This window comes from Fukomys damarensis, unplaced genomic scaffold (assembly GCF_012274545.1).
Source record: "Fukomys damarensis isolate Sample0158 unplaced genomic scaffold, DMR_v1.0_HiC HiC_scaffold_8, whole genome shotgun sequence".
NCBI classification, from domain to species: Eukaryota; Metazoa; Chordata; class Mammalia; order Rodentia; family Bathyergidae; genus Fukomys; species Fukomys damarensis.
Window position 1 is genome coordinate 5,822,949 of NW_022900920.1, and position 16,006 is coordinate 5,838,954.

The window sequence follows — 16,006 nt, forward strand, 5'->3', positions numbered from 1 at the left end:
CAGCAGAGATCCCCTCAAAGGAACAGTGCCAGGGGAATAGCTAGAGCTTAAATTGTAGAGGGAGGACTGTCCCGTTGTTAAACTGTGAAGGTGCTGGCATTTATGCAGAATTAAAATAATTTTAAGTTAAGGTATCCTCTTAACTATGGTGCTCTCAGCACCTACATTTCATCTTGGGGAGAAGGGGACAACCCAGGGTCCCTGGAACCAGGTGATCTGCTGGGACACACAGAGATAGGTTATCCAGTGCCAGCCTGGTTCTAGGTGACCGGGATGTTCATGGTGCTGCTGTGTGTTGGAGGCTCTGCAGAGGCTGTCTGCATCCTCTGTCCTGGGCTTTGGAGGGCTGACTGTGGCGCAAGTGCATCTGGGCTCAAGCCAGCGACCCCATAGCCCAGAAAACTCTGGAGGTTGGCCAGGGGTAGTAGGAGTTGCCCAGATGGATGCCTGCCATTTCTGGCACCCCTCCTTCTGGGCCCACAGAAGGATGCCCAGCCTGCTGGGGCATGAAGTGGTACAGTCATTCTGCTGCTGATCCCCTTCCTGAAGCCTGGCCTTACCCACTGTAATGTCTTCCAACAGTGGCCCAGGGATGCACCTCTCCCTCATACCTGGCCTCTGTGGTCTATTTCCAGCTCTTACCTCCCTTTTGAAAGACTGAAAGACTTAGGTGGCTGCTCAGATTTTGCCTTGAGACCTTGCAATTTGGCCTCTCTGCAGCCATCCTTGTACGGCCTTCCAGATGCCCATCAGGGTCCTGCCTCTCCCCTGCATTGAGTGTCCTGTGTTCATCCTATCTTCTTTCTCCTGCCTTGTCCTTGTCTTCCTTGGGTATAACCCACTCTTACAGACTCAAAGCTGTCCTCCATCATGGACAGAGGCTCTGCTATGCCCAATTTAAAGGCTGCAGAACAGCTTTTGGCTGTTATTTCAGCTTGACAATCATGCAATCGAGGTGCTACTGTGGCCTTCAGATTCAAATACAAATCCTGGCAACCACCAAGGTACAGGAAGTGTAATGGGAGGATGTCCCAGAGATCTGTGGGTCTTGGGGAGGGCTCAGCAATCCTCAGGGCCAGCAGACACCCTTTTGCCCCAGGCTGAGGATCATGCAGATCCCAGCTGTATCCACCAGAGACACTAAGAGTTCTCAAGGACAGGTGGCAGGACTAGACAAGCTTCCTGTGCTGCCTCCATTTCCTGGGACACCAGAGCCCAGAGCAACTCAGAAGCCCCCAGTGCAGCTGCCTATGCAGAAGGATCTGCGTGCAGGTCCCACCTTAAGGCTTTCTTGTCAGTGCTCTGATAGCTAGGTCAATCTTCTGTGCTGACCTTCCTCCTCAGGTGGGATCTTGGGGGCCAGGAGCTCCCTTTGGCCTGCTGTGTTTCTTAGAATTTCAGGGAGGCAGGTTATCGCTCTACTTTTACTAGAACCCCCTTAGGCCTCTCAGCTACTCAAAGGCCTCACAGGGATGACTCATTCAGAGGCTGCCCAGAGGGCTTCATGGAGGAGTCAGCAGGTGAGAGGATGCTCTTAATCTACCTAACAAGCTCTGGTACCTGTACATTCAGACCTGAGACCTGTCTGGAGCTATAGGGCAGCTTCACAGGAGAGACAGCAGCTGCCTGTGTGGTCTACGGACCTCTGGGGGCTTCTTCAGCTAGAAACACGTCAGAGGAGCCTGTTCAGACCCACCACAGGTGACTTTCATTTTCTCTCATATTTCAGGTGATTAAACTTGTCACAGGTTTCTTGTGTGGTAGGGATGTCACCTCTGTGGGTTAGTACCTGTGCAGAGAGGAGGGGGTGCCTCATGCTGTGTCTTTTGAGAGTGTACATGCACACACATGCACATTCACACATGCACACATGCAATGACCTTCACAAACACCTTTACTCCTAAACACAACTACCCACACCCTCACAATCATGCATGTTCACATCTATAGGACCCAAACACAAGTCACAAACATACTACACACACATGCGAGAAGCATACCCACACATGTATTCACAGAAGAAGGAAGGAACCCCAAAAAACACCCAAGACAACAGGACAGGGTCTGCTCTTCTGACTCATGTCCTGTGCAGGGTGGCCCCATGTTGAGCGCTCCGACACGCAGTTATATTGTGAATCTCAGCACTCGCCAACAGGACACACACAGGGGATGTCACAACACTGGTCTCAAGTGGACTCACAAGGCTAAATCAATATCAAAACACAATGAGGTTCAATATTTAATGCCGAATTTCTTTGGTTGAACGATGAGGTGTCCTCTTTGTTCTGCCAGGGGTTTGGGGGGCAGAAAGGATGTGAGGGGCCACAGCCCAAGGGAGCAGCCTGGATGGGGTCCCAGCCCCACCTGGACCATTGTCCCCTGTCAAGGGTAAGAAACACACACAGGATGCTATTGACCAGCCTCACCAAGGACAAACAGTGCAAAATAATGTATTTTCATCTGGACGGTCTGAATCTACAGTGTGCACACAGCATAGCCTTGGGTTCTGTGTGCATCAGCTACGGAAGCAGGTGACAAGCCTGGACAGTGACAAAAACTTAAACCACCGAGGCCCTTGGTTGCTGTTGGTTGACCTGTAAGGACACATGGGGTCTGTGTTGGGTGCCGCAAGCTGCGGTAAGTTACAATATCACAGATGAGTTTGTAAGTATCAGGGCTGCCGGGCTCCTTACTCAGATACTGAGCATTGGTCTCCGGATGGCACTTTCCATTGCAGCACCGCAGGCTGTGCCTACCTGGAAGGTGCTGCAACACACCTCACGCTCCCGTCTGAGGAGTGCACTGGGAAGGTTCTGCTCCTCAGGAAGCCACCTGCCAGACAGCAGAGTCACAGTGACACTGATCCTGATGCTGACATGAGCACCTGCAATGAAAACCCAGGGCTTGGGGTAGATAGGAAACAAGTGTGTGAGTACGTGTGTAAGTGTGTGCACACCGCAGTATGTGTGTGCATGTGTATGTATGTACACACTGAAGTATGTGTGTCTGTGCACTCACCTGTGTTTTTTTTTGTTTTTGGTTTTTTGAGACGGGGTCTCACTATGTAGCTGAAACTGACCTGGAACTCACTATGTAGCCCAGGCTGGTCTCGAACTCACAGCGATCCTCCTGCCTCAGCCTCCCGAGTGCTGGGATTACAGGGTGTGTACCACCACGCCCAGGTTCACATGTGTTTACAGATACATGCATGCAAATACGCATGTGTTTTGTACTTGTGCACACATTCATACACATGCCTCTTCTGCAGGTGTGTGCATGTGTACTTTTCAGTGCATGTTTGTGATATGCACAGTATGTGAATATATGTGTGTCCAAGTGTGTAGTGTATGTATATGTGCTTGTACACATGTGTGTATGTGTGTACATGTGTGTGCACATGTGGCACAGGCTGGGAGGAGAGAGAGGAACGCCTGTGCACAGTCTCAGAGGCCTGCCCCTCTGAACACAGGTGCTCCAGCTTCGGTGGGGACTGCCCCAGGGACAGGCTACTGCTTTTCACAAAAGGTTCACTGTCATCATCATCTGTCCTTTGCATTGGGGCTTTGTGTCCAGATGAACATGAAAAAAGAAAAAGAACTTTTGTCTATGATGACTATTATACCCCAGTTACCTCCTCTTCTTTGTGCAACAGAGAAGTGCCCACGATGGAGTGGAATCCAGTCCAATCCTGACAGTGGCTGGGTCTGGCAGCTGAGTCTCCATGAAGAACTGTTGGGCATCCTTGGAAGGCATGGGCCTCAAGAGACTGTGACCAGCCCTCTGTAGGCTGGCAGTCATTGGCTGCTTTCCTTGCCTACAGCTCCAGAAGCAGTGTGGGGGCCCATCTTCCAACATCCAAGATACTCTCAGGCTGTGCTGCCAGGGTTAGGGTTCAGTGAGCTGGCAGAAGTTCCAAGGGAAGATGCTGGTGTGACACAGACACAAGGACACTGGAGGGGATCTGTGGAAACTGCCCAGGGGGAGAATGCTCTTTAGGACTGGCCACCACAGTTCCTGGAGCAAAATTTCACACATGCACACATGCACACACACACACACACACACACTCTCTCTCTCTCTCTCTCTCTCTCACACACACACACACACACACACACACACACACACACACTGCCAGGAAATGCCAGACAGAGCCTCTGCTGAGGTTGCCTGGATCACCACCCAGCAATACAGCATGGATGCAGGGCTCCACCCTGGGGTCTGGGTAGCTTCTTTGATAGAAACCTGTACTCTGTTTCTGGGCTGCCCTGGAGATGGGTTGCTATAAACAGAAAGCGGGTGAAAGTATGTGGACAGCCACATCCCACTTTGGGACTAACAGAGGCAGGTGTGGCCCAAAACATTTTCCTTCTGGGGTCTTTCACAACGAAAAGAACTCAGCTCCAAGGTGTGAGTGGCTTCTGAAGGCTCGGTCATTTTGGTGACCCTTCCCACCAACCTCATGTGGCAAATGGGCTCCCTCTTTTCTTGGAAGCTCCTCCAGGGACATGGTGGCACTGGTGAGGGTGATCTGTTCCTGTCCCCATTACACAGTAGTTTCATTTTTCCAGGGCCCTGTTCGGATGTTGCCCGTCCCATCGGTGCTGAATGAAAGGGCTTCTTGAACAGTGCCCTTGAGCACCCCATTCTGGCTGGAGCCACCAAATGGCAGGGACTGTGTCCTCCGGAGCATCTCCAAGTGGGCAGGGCCTGGGGGCAGCCTTGGAGGGCAGCCGTAGAGTGCAGGACTGGTGTCACTGCCCTCAGGCTGGCTGACCATAGGAAAGGGGTCACCCTGGGTGCAGCAGGCCAGTGTGTGCACCCCCATAGGACCCTCAAGAGAGCTGGGGGGACTGTCTGTGTGCGAGCTGTGGGGGCTGCCATCTAGGCTGGAGGGGATGTGGTAGGCATACTCGTGCTCAGTGGCAGCTGCCTGGTGCCGGCTGAAGTAGTGAGGCTTAGTTCTGCCCTTGAGGCACCTGTGCAGGTGTGGGTTGTGTGGGAAGGCATCCTCCTCAGGCAAGTGCACGTGGGCCTCCTCCTCCATCAGCTGCTCGCAGTGCATCTTGGCACAGCAGGGGGTGGCTGGCGAGAGGCAACTGATGTGGCCCTGGGCAGCCTGCAGGTTGGTCATCTTGCAGTGGCCAGTGGGTGTATGGCTGAAGCCCCTTGTGTTTCCAGGGCCCGGTGATTCCTGCAGGCAGGTGTGCCCCAGTATGTCTCCATTGGCATCAAGTACAGGGTGGGTGCTGGGTTTGGTGGTGGAGTTGTCCCCACGGGAAGGGCAGCAAGACCACCAGCACTGCCACACATCCTCCCGCTTGGCGCAATGGTGGATGAGCACGAAAAGCCCCAGTGTCACGCAGAAGGCGCCATACAGACAGCTGAAGATCATGTCCAGGAAGTGGCCCTGAGACACAGCCAGCGCCCCGAAGGTCCATGTGGCTGTGAATAGGAACAGCGTGAAGGCGGCGGCCCGCAGTTGAGCCTTGAATGAGTGCTCATTCTGGAGCTGTGAGGCCACTAGGGTGTCACAGGCAGTTGGTGTGCCTGGCCTCACCCCATGGCAATGGCCTCCTTCTGGTACTGCCAGCCGCTGCTGCTCTTCTGTGCGCTCTCTGAGCTCATACCTGCGCTCAGGGTGGCGCCGCAGCTGGACGTAGGTGCCGAGGAAGTACATGCAGGTAACCAGGGCAATGAAGGCGGCCGGCCCATAGAATGCACCCAGGCTGGGCTCCCAGGCCATCCAGCAACTGCAGGGAGATGCCAGTCAGTGCAGGTCTGGTTGGGCAGGCAAAGGGGGGTTTCTGTAGTGTGTTGGACTAATTTTGTGGGACAGAATCACATGGAAAAGGGAAGAAGCCAAAGCTTCTGCCACTGTCAAAGGTGGAGAGGTGCAGGCATTGATGACTGGGGTCTGAACTAGAGCAACCACTGGCAGCTCAGATGTCACTAGATGGAAGTTTGGGGTCTGATCTCAGCCCTGCTGGTCAGGGAAAGTGACAAGAAAGTAACCTGGACTGGGAAGTAAAAGAGGTGATGGGCAGGAGCTAATAGTGGGGCTGAAGTAGGGAGGGCTGGGGGCGGGCATTGGGGCTTGAGTGGCAGGGCTAGATGTCCTGGGGCACAGGGAGAAGAAGGTGGATGTGGTGACATGAGTGTGAGGAGAGTCTGACCAGGGCTCTGGGCATGGGCAGGGGCGGGGTGGGTCTGTTTCTGCTCAGGGTGTCCATTCTCAGCTCACCTCAGGGGTGTCCATTCTCAGCTGACCTCAGGGATGCTACCAAATCACTATCTGTCTCGCAGGCCCTTCCTATCTAAGGGAAACCAGGCCTTTGGTGCCCATCCAGAGAGATTTAGCAGGAAACTGAGTCTGTAGGGGAGAGGCAGCTCTACACACCTAAGGGAAGGGGAGGGGAGCCATACCTCTGAGTGGCACCCAGGGCCCAGGGCCCGAGGCCCAGGTCTTGCTGCTCCTTCCTTACAAGGGGCATTTTGGGAAAGTCACTGACCAGAACTGACACTACTGGAGGACTGTGGAAACCAGCTTTCAACCAATATGTGGGCATGGAAACAGTCACGGCCTGCAGGAGTCCTGGGCACCCCTGGTGTGGAGTGGACAAGTGGCTCCACCCTCTTACCCTCTGCTGTCTTGTGCACAGCTAGTACTCAGTACTCACTATGCTGTGTCCTCATCTTCAGTCCCATAATTACTGATGTTTGTGGCAGCCGTGACCCCACAGATGATGAAAGGGAGGCCTCCACTGATGAGGTAAAACCTGCCAGAAAGCAGAGGGCGTTGACTCCCTGAGAGCACCTGAATCCCCTGCTATGTTTGCACTTCCTTGCTACAAATAGATGGCTGAGGGGCCTTGGGCCAAGTAACCCCTCAGGACAGAGAAGCAAAAGCCTGATGGATGAGCTCTGGCCACTCATCTGCCTGTGGGAGTCTGCTACAGACTCAGCTGGAGACCTTACAAGGACGGTGGTGGAGGTGGAACAGGCACAAAGGGGTAGAGTGTGTGTACCTCTGGTGAGGACAGGTTTTTGGTGACACTAAGTGGGGTTACCCGCTCAAAGTCTCAGGGTGAGGAACTTGGGCCCATCTAGCCCTCCGCAGCTTCTGAAGCAAGTTGTTCCCCTTTGGGCCAGTGTCCTGGAGGTACAGCATTCATTCCAACAAGAGTTAGGATGACTTCACCAAGGTGATCAAATGTCAGATACATGCAGCAGAGAGCTTGTGTGCCTTGGAAACGGGGCTGAAAGCACACTGGTTCTGACACCACGGGTACCAGAGATGGTGTACCCAGCCATGGATAGCCTGTTGAAGGGGCCATTGTGGGGCCTATTTAGAAAGGGCTCCCTCCTGGGGGCTAACGTACCTGGAGGGCAGAGTGTGCAGTTCCCACAAGCACAGTAATGGGACCCCACATTCAGGAGGTGGGAGTGGGAGGCCCACAGGGAATCTTCACCTGCTAGGATTCTGTAGCCAAAGGAATGGCCTTCAAGAATGGAGGTAAGGGCCAGGGAATTAGCTCAGAGGTGCTGCCGCCTACCTCGCAAACACAAGGTCCTGAGTTCAATCCCTGGTTCCAATAAAAAAAAGAAAGAAAGAAAAGAATGGAGGTAAAATAAAGACATTTCTTGACAAAAATGTAACTGAGAATTTCTCCTCAGTCAAACTGTGCTTCCAGAAATGTTACATATAGTTCCCCAGTCAGAGGGAAGTTGTACCTAGGGGAAGCTTGTGTCATCGGAAAGGACAGAAATGTTAATTATTGGGTAACTAAAAATTTTGTTCTCTCTTACTTTCTTCAAAATACTGGAACCATCATTTTAAGCAAAATTAGCCAGACTCAAAAAGCTAAATATTGCATGCTTTCTCTCTCATGATAACCCAAATAAATGAACAAATAAATGAATAAAATAAAGGACAGGTAACAGGAAACCAAGAGGAAGACTTCTGGAGACAGGAAAGGAAATAGGTGGGGAAAAAAGTGAGAGGCAGTAGTGGAATTAAGGAAGATCAAGATACTTTAAATACAGGCACCAACTCTCTCAAATTCCACCATTTTGTAATACTTAAAATACACTACTAAAAATACATATTATTGTTTAAAGACAGAATTTTAACATCACTGTGTGGAGTTTGTAATTTATGACATATAACATGGAATAAAAGAGTGTTGGCCCTAAGTTCCAAGGTTTCTCTACTTTACATGAGATAGTCATTTTATATTCTACACAGTTGTGAAAATACTATGGACTTAAATTACTAAAGTCTATAAGACAGAAATAGAAAGGTGCTATAAATAAAAAAATTAAAACAATACAAAAGAAGAAAAAAAGGACAAAGGAACAAAAACAAAAAAGAACGAGATTTTAAAAATAGAAAGAAAACAGTAAAATGGAGACGCAATTCAAACAAATCAAATTCTATTAAATGTGAAGAGACTAAAAGATCCAGTTCAAAGGCAGAGATTGTCAGAACAGGAAAAAACAAAAACAAAAACAAACAGCAGAAAAGTATAACCAAAAGAGGTATAAAACAATGCCATAGTAATAAAGTTAGACATAAAAAGGGGCTCCAGTCACTGACCCCTTCTAGCAGTTTCCAGCTCTACCAGTAGCTGACCATGATTGTGGATCATTAGAAAAAAAACTATGGTAAAATCTATAAGAGCTCAGCTAGAGTTTTATATTTCTTAGTGAAATTTGTTCCTCAAATTGTCTCTTATCTTACAATTAAAACTAGAGAGACTTGTGACAAAGTATGAGACTTATTAGATAACCTCTATCAATGAAAGAATCTAAGCCCAGCAGGTTCCATCAGTATTTCAATTTCTAAGTGTGACTTTCTCCCCAACCTGCCCTTTCATTCTAGTGTGCTGATGCTTAGGTTGTGCATCCTCTTATTTCTTCAAAGTTTTGTTTATTCTTGCCTAGAGGCTGCCAAACTTCAAGTGGTCATATGAATGGAACCAGTGACAAATGTGCTAGACTTCTTTTACCTGGATCCACCAGATCGACCTTGTAAATAGCTCATAACTGCTAAGCTGTACAAAATGCCTTCTGTGATGGATTCTGAATTCCCCTGGACCTTCTCCTTATCCTCTTTGTGGGCTATATTCATCGCAATCCTGCTGACCTTATAATTTGGCCCATGCATTCTTAACTGTTTCTTTGGCTTTGTCTCCTCCAGACTTAAAGGCTATGTAGCTACCAAGATGACAATGCCAGGCACCTACTGAAGGCCTTTAGATAGACCCTCTGTAGAGGAACTCTAACTGCTGATCACAATGACGACCCTCTTCAGCTGGAATTTGCCAGAGCTGTCTTCTCCCTTTGCTCCCTCACAGCAATTAGTGATATTTCTTCAGAGGGCGGAATACTGTAGATAAGTAAATTAATTAGATATCTTGTAGGCAGTGAGAGAGGGCTGCCCTCAAGGATCCAACACAGCAAGGAGCCAACATGGAGGACAATAAATACACATTCACTGTGGCCAGAATGGTAAAAGGAGAGAAACTACTATAACTTTGTGCTTCCCCTGGAGATAAAGAGCAGTGAATGATTTTCTAAATAGGTTTCAATCACCTGGGTGTCAGGCCAAGGTCTTAACCCAGCCTTTCCAGGAACTATCTCTGACCCCGACTCTTACTGAAAATTCTTGTACCCTTGCTACATGATTTGCTCCCCTATTTGACCCCCACTTAATCAATAGTACCTGACTGTACTTTTGCTCTTATTGGTTGGTCATAGTTTTGCCCCACCTCATGCCCACCTTGTAATTTTCCATTGGGTTTTACAGTTTTGTCCCACTTTATACCCCCTTCCCCACAGGGCTTTGCTGTATAAAACATCTTGGAGAAGTGGAGTCAGTGGGCAACCTACTTTCCAGTCCCTTCTGTCCCTCTTAGAAGCTTTCTTTCCCTAAATAAAATTTTCCTACTCTTAAAACCCCCCCACAAAAACAAGGACAAACAAACAAACCAAAGCCAGCCACATGTGGTCTGGAATAGAAGCACTTTAAATATGAAGGCACAGAATAGAGAGAAAATGCCATTTGCTCTCATCCATCTGTGAGCTCCAAAAGACTGGTGCAGGCACATGATCACCAGATGAAAAGGGCTTTGTGGCACTGGGAGAAAGGGGACATTCTAACAGGATTGCAGTGCTTGTCAGGGTGTACCCAGGAAAAGCCTCAAAATACCTGAACCAAAGTTGACAAGATGAAAGGAGAGATAGATAATTCTAAAATTATAACTGGTAACCCTAAACCCTCTCTCTTAGCTAGGGATAGGACAGCTAAGCAAAACATTGGTAAAGGAATAGAAGATGTGAAGAATAAACTGATTTCACCTAGCTGCTGTACAACGTCACGCGCGACAGTGGTCTTCAAACCTTCTTTTCAAGTGCAAGTGATTTATTCACTGTAACAGATGGCATGAATAGAGGGCAGGAGATTTAGCTCAGTGGTGCTGCACCTGCCTCACAAGTGCAAGGTCCTGATCCCCAGTACAAAACAAACAAACAAAAAACATAGTACATTCTCTGACTACAATTAAGTTAAACAGGAAATTAATGACAATAACATAACTAGGATAACTAGGAAAACCACAAATATTTATAAAATTAACAACAAACGCTAATAATTCATGGATCAGAGGAGAAATCACAAAGGAATTGAGAAAGTGTTTTAAGTAGAATGATAAAATAGAACATAAGAATTTCTGGGATGCAGCTAGAGCAGGGAACACAGGGAAATATATAGACTAAATGCTTGTATTTTTTTAAGAAAGGAAAGATCTACAATTTAGTGACATGATTCCAATTTAACAAGATAGAAAAATACAAGATTAAATTAGACCAAAAATAACCAGAGGAAGGGATGGGGATTTAGTTCAGTGGTTTGGTGGCCTGCCTTGCAAGAGCAAGGACCCGAGTTCCATCCCTGGTACCAAAAAAAAAAAAAAAAAAAAAAAAAACCAGAGGAAGAAGACGATAAAGATAAAACATTGTGGAAGATGATTCCTTGAAAAAAAAATAACAAAACCCAAAACCCCTAGCTAGACTGCATAAGAAAAAAGATAGAAGACAAATTAAAAGTATTAAGGAACAGGAGTTAGTATATATATTCTACAGATATTGAAAGAATGATAAAATAAAATAATAACTACAGGCTGGTCATGGTGGTGCACACTGTAATCCCAGCGTGTGGGAGGCAGAGGCAGGAAGATCACTGTGAGTTCGAAGCCAGCCTGGGCTACATAGTTGTTTTGTCTCAAAACAAAACAAAACAAAACATATAAAGAACTACATACCAAAGACTCAGAAACTTTGATGAAACCGATAAATTCCTTGGGAAAAGTATAAATTGACAAAATATAGCAATAAGAATTAGAAAATCTTGGTATCCAGTGTCTAATAAAATTCATTCAATATCTAGAAACATTTAACAGGCAGGTTGGCTGATAAATGTGACCATATAGCTGAGGAAGAAATAACACCACTCTTTTATAGGCTCTGAAAAGGGGAGGCATCTCCTTATTTATTTACAAGGCTAGCAAGACTCTGATCTCATAACCAGACAGAGATACCGAAAAATAGTTACCTTACACTATCCTTCATGATCACAGACTCATTGCTTTAATAATGCATCAGCAAATGAAAAATGTCCTTCATGGAAAGGACAAACATTATGACCAAGTGAGACTGAGCTAAAAAATTCAAAGCTAGTTTGTTATTCACAAAAATTAGTGAACATAGTTCAGTGTATGAATACAGCAAGGAGAACACAGTATGGTCATTCAATAGAAGCAGAAAAAGGATAAAATTAATACATATTCATCATAGAAAACATAAACTAGGAATGGGAGGCAATTTTCTCAGTTTGTAAAATACTTCTATGGAAAATTCATACCAGATAACAGGTGAAGTAAAGGTATTTTTGTTTGCAGTTAACATAACTGATTGACATGAAAAATTTTGTAGAATCTACAAATTTTAGCATTATGAAGTGAATTTAGAAAAGTAGTAAGGTTAATACAAAAATATCAATTTTATATTCATGTATTAACAGAAAACCACTGGAAAATAAAATAAAAATGTTTCACAATGGCACAAAAATCATAATCATAATCACAATCCCAGCAGTTTTCTTTTGTAAAAGTTGAAAAAACTCTGCTCTAGAATTAGTATGGGAATGTAGTTGATGTGTGGTGTCTTCAGAGCTGTCTTAAGGACTCACCTCTTTAGACTAAAGACTTACTAAAAAGCCACAGCTGTCAAGACAATGTAGTCAGAGAGAAGGACTGTTAAAAACAAGAACAAAACAAAAACAAAAACAAACCAGAAAAGACCATAGTCATTTAGGAAGAGTGCAAGATAGACCCACAGTCACACAGTGGGATAATTTTCTGCTAAGCCATCAAACAATGTGACGAGGAAAGGGCCTTCCTTTCCACAGTGGTGGAAGGCAAGAATGTCCACATGGAACCTGACTCAATCTACCCTGTACACCGACTTGGTATGGGTGACTCATGGGTTGAGCTAAAAGGAAAAGTTCTAACTCCAAAGATTTATGGGAAAATACAGGAGAAATTAGCAGAGTGGTGATAGTGCGGGACTGCGTAACTTTGTAATCTTAAATTCCTAGCCTCAACTGTGATTAATGTAAATTAACAGGTGAACCTTTAGTAGTTCTGGGTGAATAGATAAGATTGTTTCACTGCTTGTCTGCGAGAAGGAGTGTTTTGAAAACTTTGGGCCATTCCGTAAGCAGCTGTTAACCATCAACACATGACTGCCAAGTACAGGACTGTGGACCACCAGCATAGACTAGCAGACCATTAACCTTTGCCCCCTGCCTACGTGCTTTGAGTATAGACCCCCCACCCTGCCTTCCCCTTATAAAAACAGCCTAAGCCCCTCAGCTGATGGCTCTCTGAGCTCCTTGGAGTGCCATCTGGCCAGACTAATAAAGGTCTGTTTCATTTCCAACTTGTCTGGTGTGTGCCTTCCCGGGTGTTTCTCGCGGCTGTTGAGCTCTTTGGAGTGGTAGAATCGAGCTCCTCGGAGTGGTAGTAAGGCCCTTGGTCTTACATTTTGAAAGCCCTCAGTGGCTGTTGAGTTCCTTGGAGTAAGGCCTTAGGTCTTACAATAGGGAGAATTTTTGGTGCCCCATGGAAAAGGTATGAGTAGAAATGAAAAAAAAAAATTGATAAGCAGAACTTCACCAAATTAGTAACTTCTGCTCACAAAAACCATTAAGAAACTCTACAGGCAGTTATGGAGTGGGAAAAATATTCACAGAGGATGATTTTGACAAAGGGATAGCATTTTCAATGTATAATTAACCATCAACATGACTGCCAAGTACAGGACTGTGGACCACCAGCATAGACTAGCAGACCATTAACCTTTGCCCCCTGCCTACGTGCTTTGAGTATAGACCCCCCACCCTGCCTTCCCCTTATAAAAACAGCCTAAGCCCCTCAGCTGATGGCTCTCTGAGCTCCTTGGAGTGCCATCTGGCCAGACTAATAAAGGTCTGTTTCATTTCCAACTTGTCTGGTGTGTGCCTTCCCGGGTGTTTCTCGCGGCTGTTGAGCTCTTTGGAGTGGTAGAATCGAGCTCCTCGGAGTGGTAGTAAGGCCCTTGGTCTTACATTTTGAAAGCCCTCAGTGGCTGTTGAGTTCCTTGGAGTAAGGCCTTAGGTCTTACAATAGGGAGAATTTTTGGTGCCCCATGGAAAAGGTATGAGTAGAAATGAAAAAAAAAAATTGATAAGCAGAACTTCACCAAATTAGTAACTTCTGCTCACAAAAACCATTAAGAAACTCTACAGGCAGTTATGGAGTGGGAAAAATATTCACAGAGGATGATTTTGACAAAGGGATAGCATTTTCAATGTATATAGAACCCTAAAAAGAATTTAACAAATCCAGTGAAAATGAGCAAAACATTTGAAAAGTTACTTCACCAGTTAAGATATCCAAATGACCAAAGGACACATGAAAAAGTGCTCAAGGTCATGAGCCACTAGGGAAATGTATGGTGAAATCACATTTTCCTGGCGGTGTCACCTCACAGCCATTAGATTTGAAGACCACCGCAAAAAGTCCCAGTCTGAAAACACAGACCCACCCTGTGACAAAGAAAGTCAGCCATCTGGGAGGAGTGTCAAAGAGGAAGGGGATTTGAGGGCATGACGGGCTGGCTGGAAAACAGGATGTAACCTGTAGATTATCAAGATCAGGAACAGAGGCTGACCAATAGGATTTGACCTGAGCAACCTCCCACAGACCAGATCTGACAGGGTATAAAACACAGTGACCATTGACTTGGCAGCCACTGTGATCCTCTTGTTCTGCTGTCTTCCTGCTTCTGCACTGGCCTGTCCTGTGAGCAACAGGATGTACCTTTACTTGTCTTTTCCTGGGTCAGGGATTTAGCTCAGTGGTTCTGCTACCTGCCTCAAAAGTGCAAGGACCTCAGTTCGATCCCCAGTACCAAAGGAAAAAAAAAAAGTTGTTACTTTTCTTTTCACATTTCTCCTTTGTCTTTCTTTACTTTATTGTTTTTATTTTTTCTACTTTTTATTTATTTTTGAGAGAGAGTTTTGCTGTGTAGGCTGGCCTCAAACTCCGGATGATTCTCCTGCCTCAGCCTACCAAGTTCTGGGGTTACAAGCTCCTCTTCCCTTCTTCCCCCTTCTCTTTTCTTCCTCTCTCTCTCTCTTTTCTTGAGATAGGTCTTCCTGTGTAGTTCAGGCTGGACTTGAACTCACTCTGCAGCCAAGGCTGGCCTCAAACTTGCAGCAATCCTCCTGCCTCAGCTTCCCAAGTGCTCCGATTACAGGTATGTGACACCATGCCTGACTCGCTTACTTTAAATAAAAGTTGCATTTACCTGTTCATCAGCTGTCCTGGACAATTCTTTGGGTGGGACAGAAAGAGCCTAGAACCGCTGGACACTGTGCCATCCGGCAACACAACCACGCAAGCACAGAAAGACGAGTCAGAAAGTTCGCAGATTGTGTAGGCCCAAATTGGAAACAGGCAGGTGTTCAGCAGCTGGAACTGGATGAGACCCATGGAACCCACTCAGTAGAGTGGCCCCCAAACATTTTGAGCTAAAGAAGTCTCAAGGCAATAAGGAACATGCTGCAGTAGTTTGATTTCTTTCTTTTCTCTCTCTTTTCTTTTTTGTCTTTTTGGTGGTGCTGGGGCTGGAATCCAGGGTCTTTTGTATGTTCAGCACGTCTGCCACTGAGCCACACCCTCGAGTGATTGAAGCTGTGAGGCACAATCACTCTTGGTGGAAAAGAGTCATAGTGGTTCCTTTGTGGGAGGATGGGGCCACCTGAGCTGTTCATGAGGGAAGGTTGTTAGAATGAAAATAAAACAACCAGCCGGACATAACAGCACTACCTATAATCTCAGTGGCTTAGCAGGCCAAAGCATGGCACTGGGCATCTGCCTCCCCATATCTTCTACTCTTGCCCTGTCAGGACCTGGCCCTCATATTCTGTGGACAAAACAGCTGACCAATTCTTCCTCTTCCCAGAAGCCTTGCTGTTCCTGGGAAAATGTCAAGGGCTTGCTCACTTCACTAGAAAGTGTCAAGGCTCTTTGAGAAACAGGAAACCTCCAGACCAATAGGTAGCGTTTTTGATGTGTTGACAAGGACCACAGAGACCTTTGATCAGGGATGGCCAGTGCTTGTGTGGTCCAGATGTATCTGCAAATCACAGACAGCCCTACTAGACTCAGCCCGAGATTCCTGTCCACTTGGCTCCCGTCTGGACCCTTCCCAGCCTTCTCTACAAGCTCTGTCCCACTCTATACGTCTCCCAGAACCTCCTTGAGAAGTTGCCCTGACCCGTGGCAGTGTCCTGCAATCCTGTACACTTTATACCAACATGCTTATTCACCTGTTGGTCTCACTTTAAAGGCAGGGATCTCACTGATTTCATGCAGCTAGACAGCTCTAGAATATATCAGGC

General features: G+C 46.7%; 1 protein-coding gene across 6 annotated transcripts in view; it reads right to left on the reverse strand.

Moving 5' to 3' along the window:
• Positions 1-3,886: 3,886 nt before the first annotated feature.
• Positions 3,887-16,006, reverse strand: part of Adgra1 (adhesion G protein-coupled receptor A1) — a 42,090-nt gene continuing 29,970 nt past the window's right edge. For 4 of the 6 annotated variants that reach the window (XM_033761330.1, XM_033761333.1, XM_033761331.1 and 1 more), the window contains 3 exons: positions 14,911-15,080; positions 6,678-6,776; positions 3,887-5,750 (listed from right to left, as the gene is read on the reverse strand). In XM_033761330.1, the coding sequence (XP_033617221.1) occupies positions 4,544-5,750; positions 6,678-6,776; positions 14,911-15,080 (1,476 nt within the window). In that variant the 3' untranslated portion in view covers positions 3,887-4,543. The remainder of the gene's footprint in view (positions 5,751-6,677; positions 6,777-14,910; positions 15,081-16,006) is intronic. The other 2 variants (XM_010620218.2, XM_010620237.2) reach the window with 1 other exon arrangement.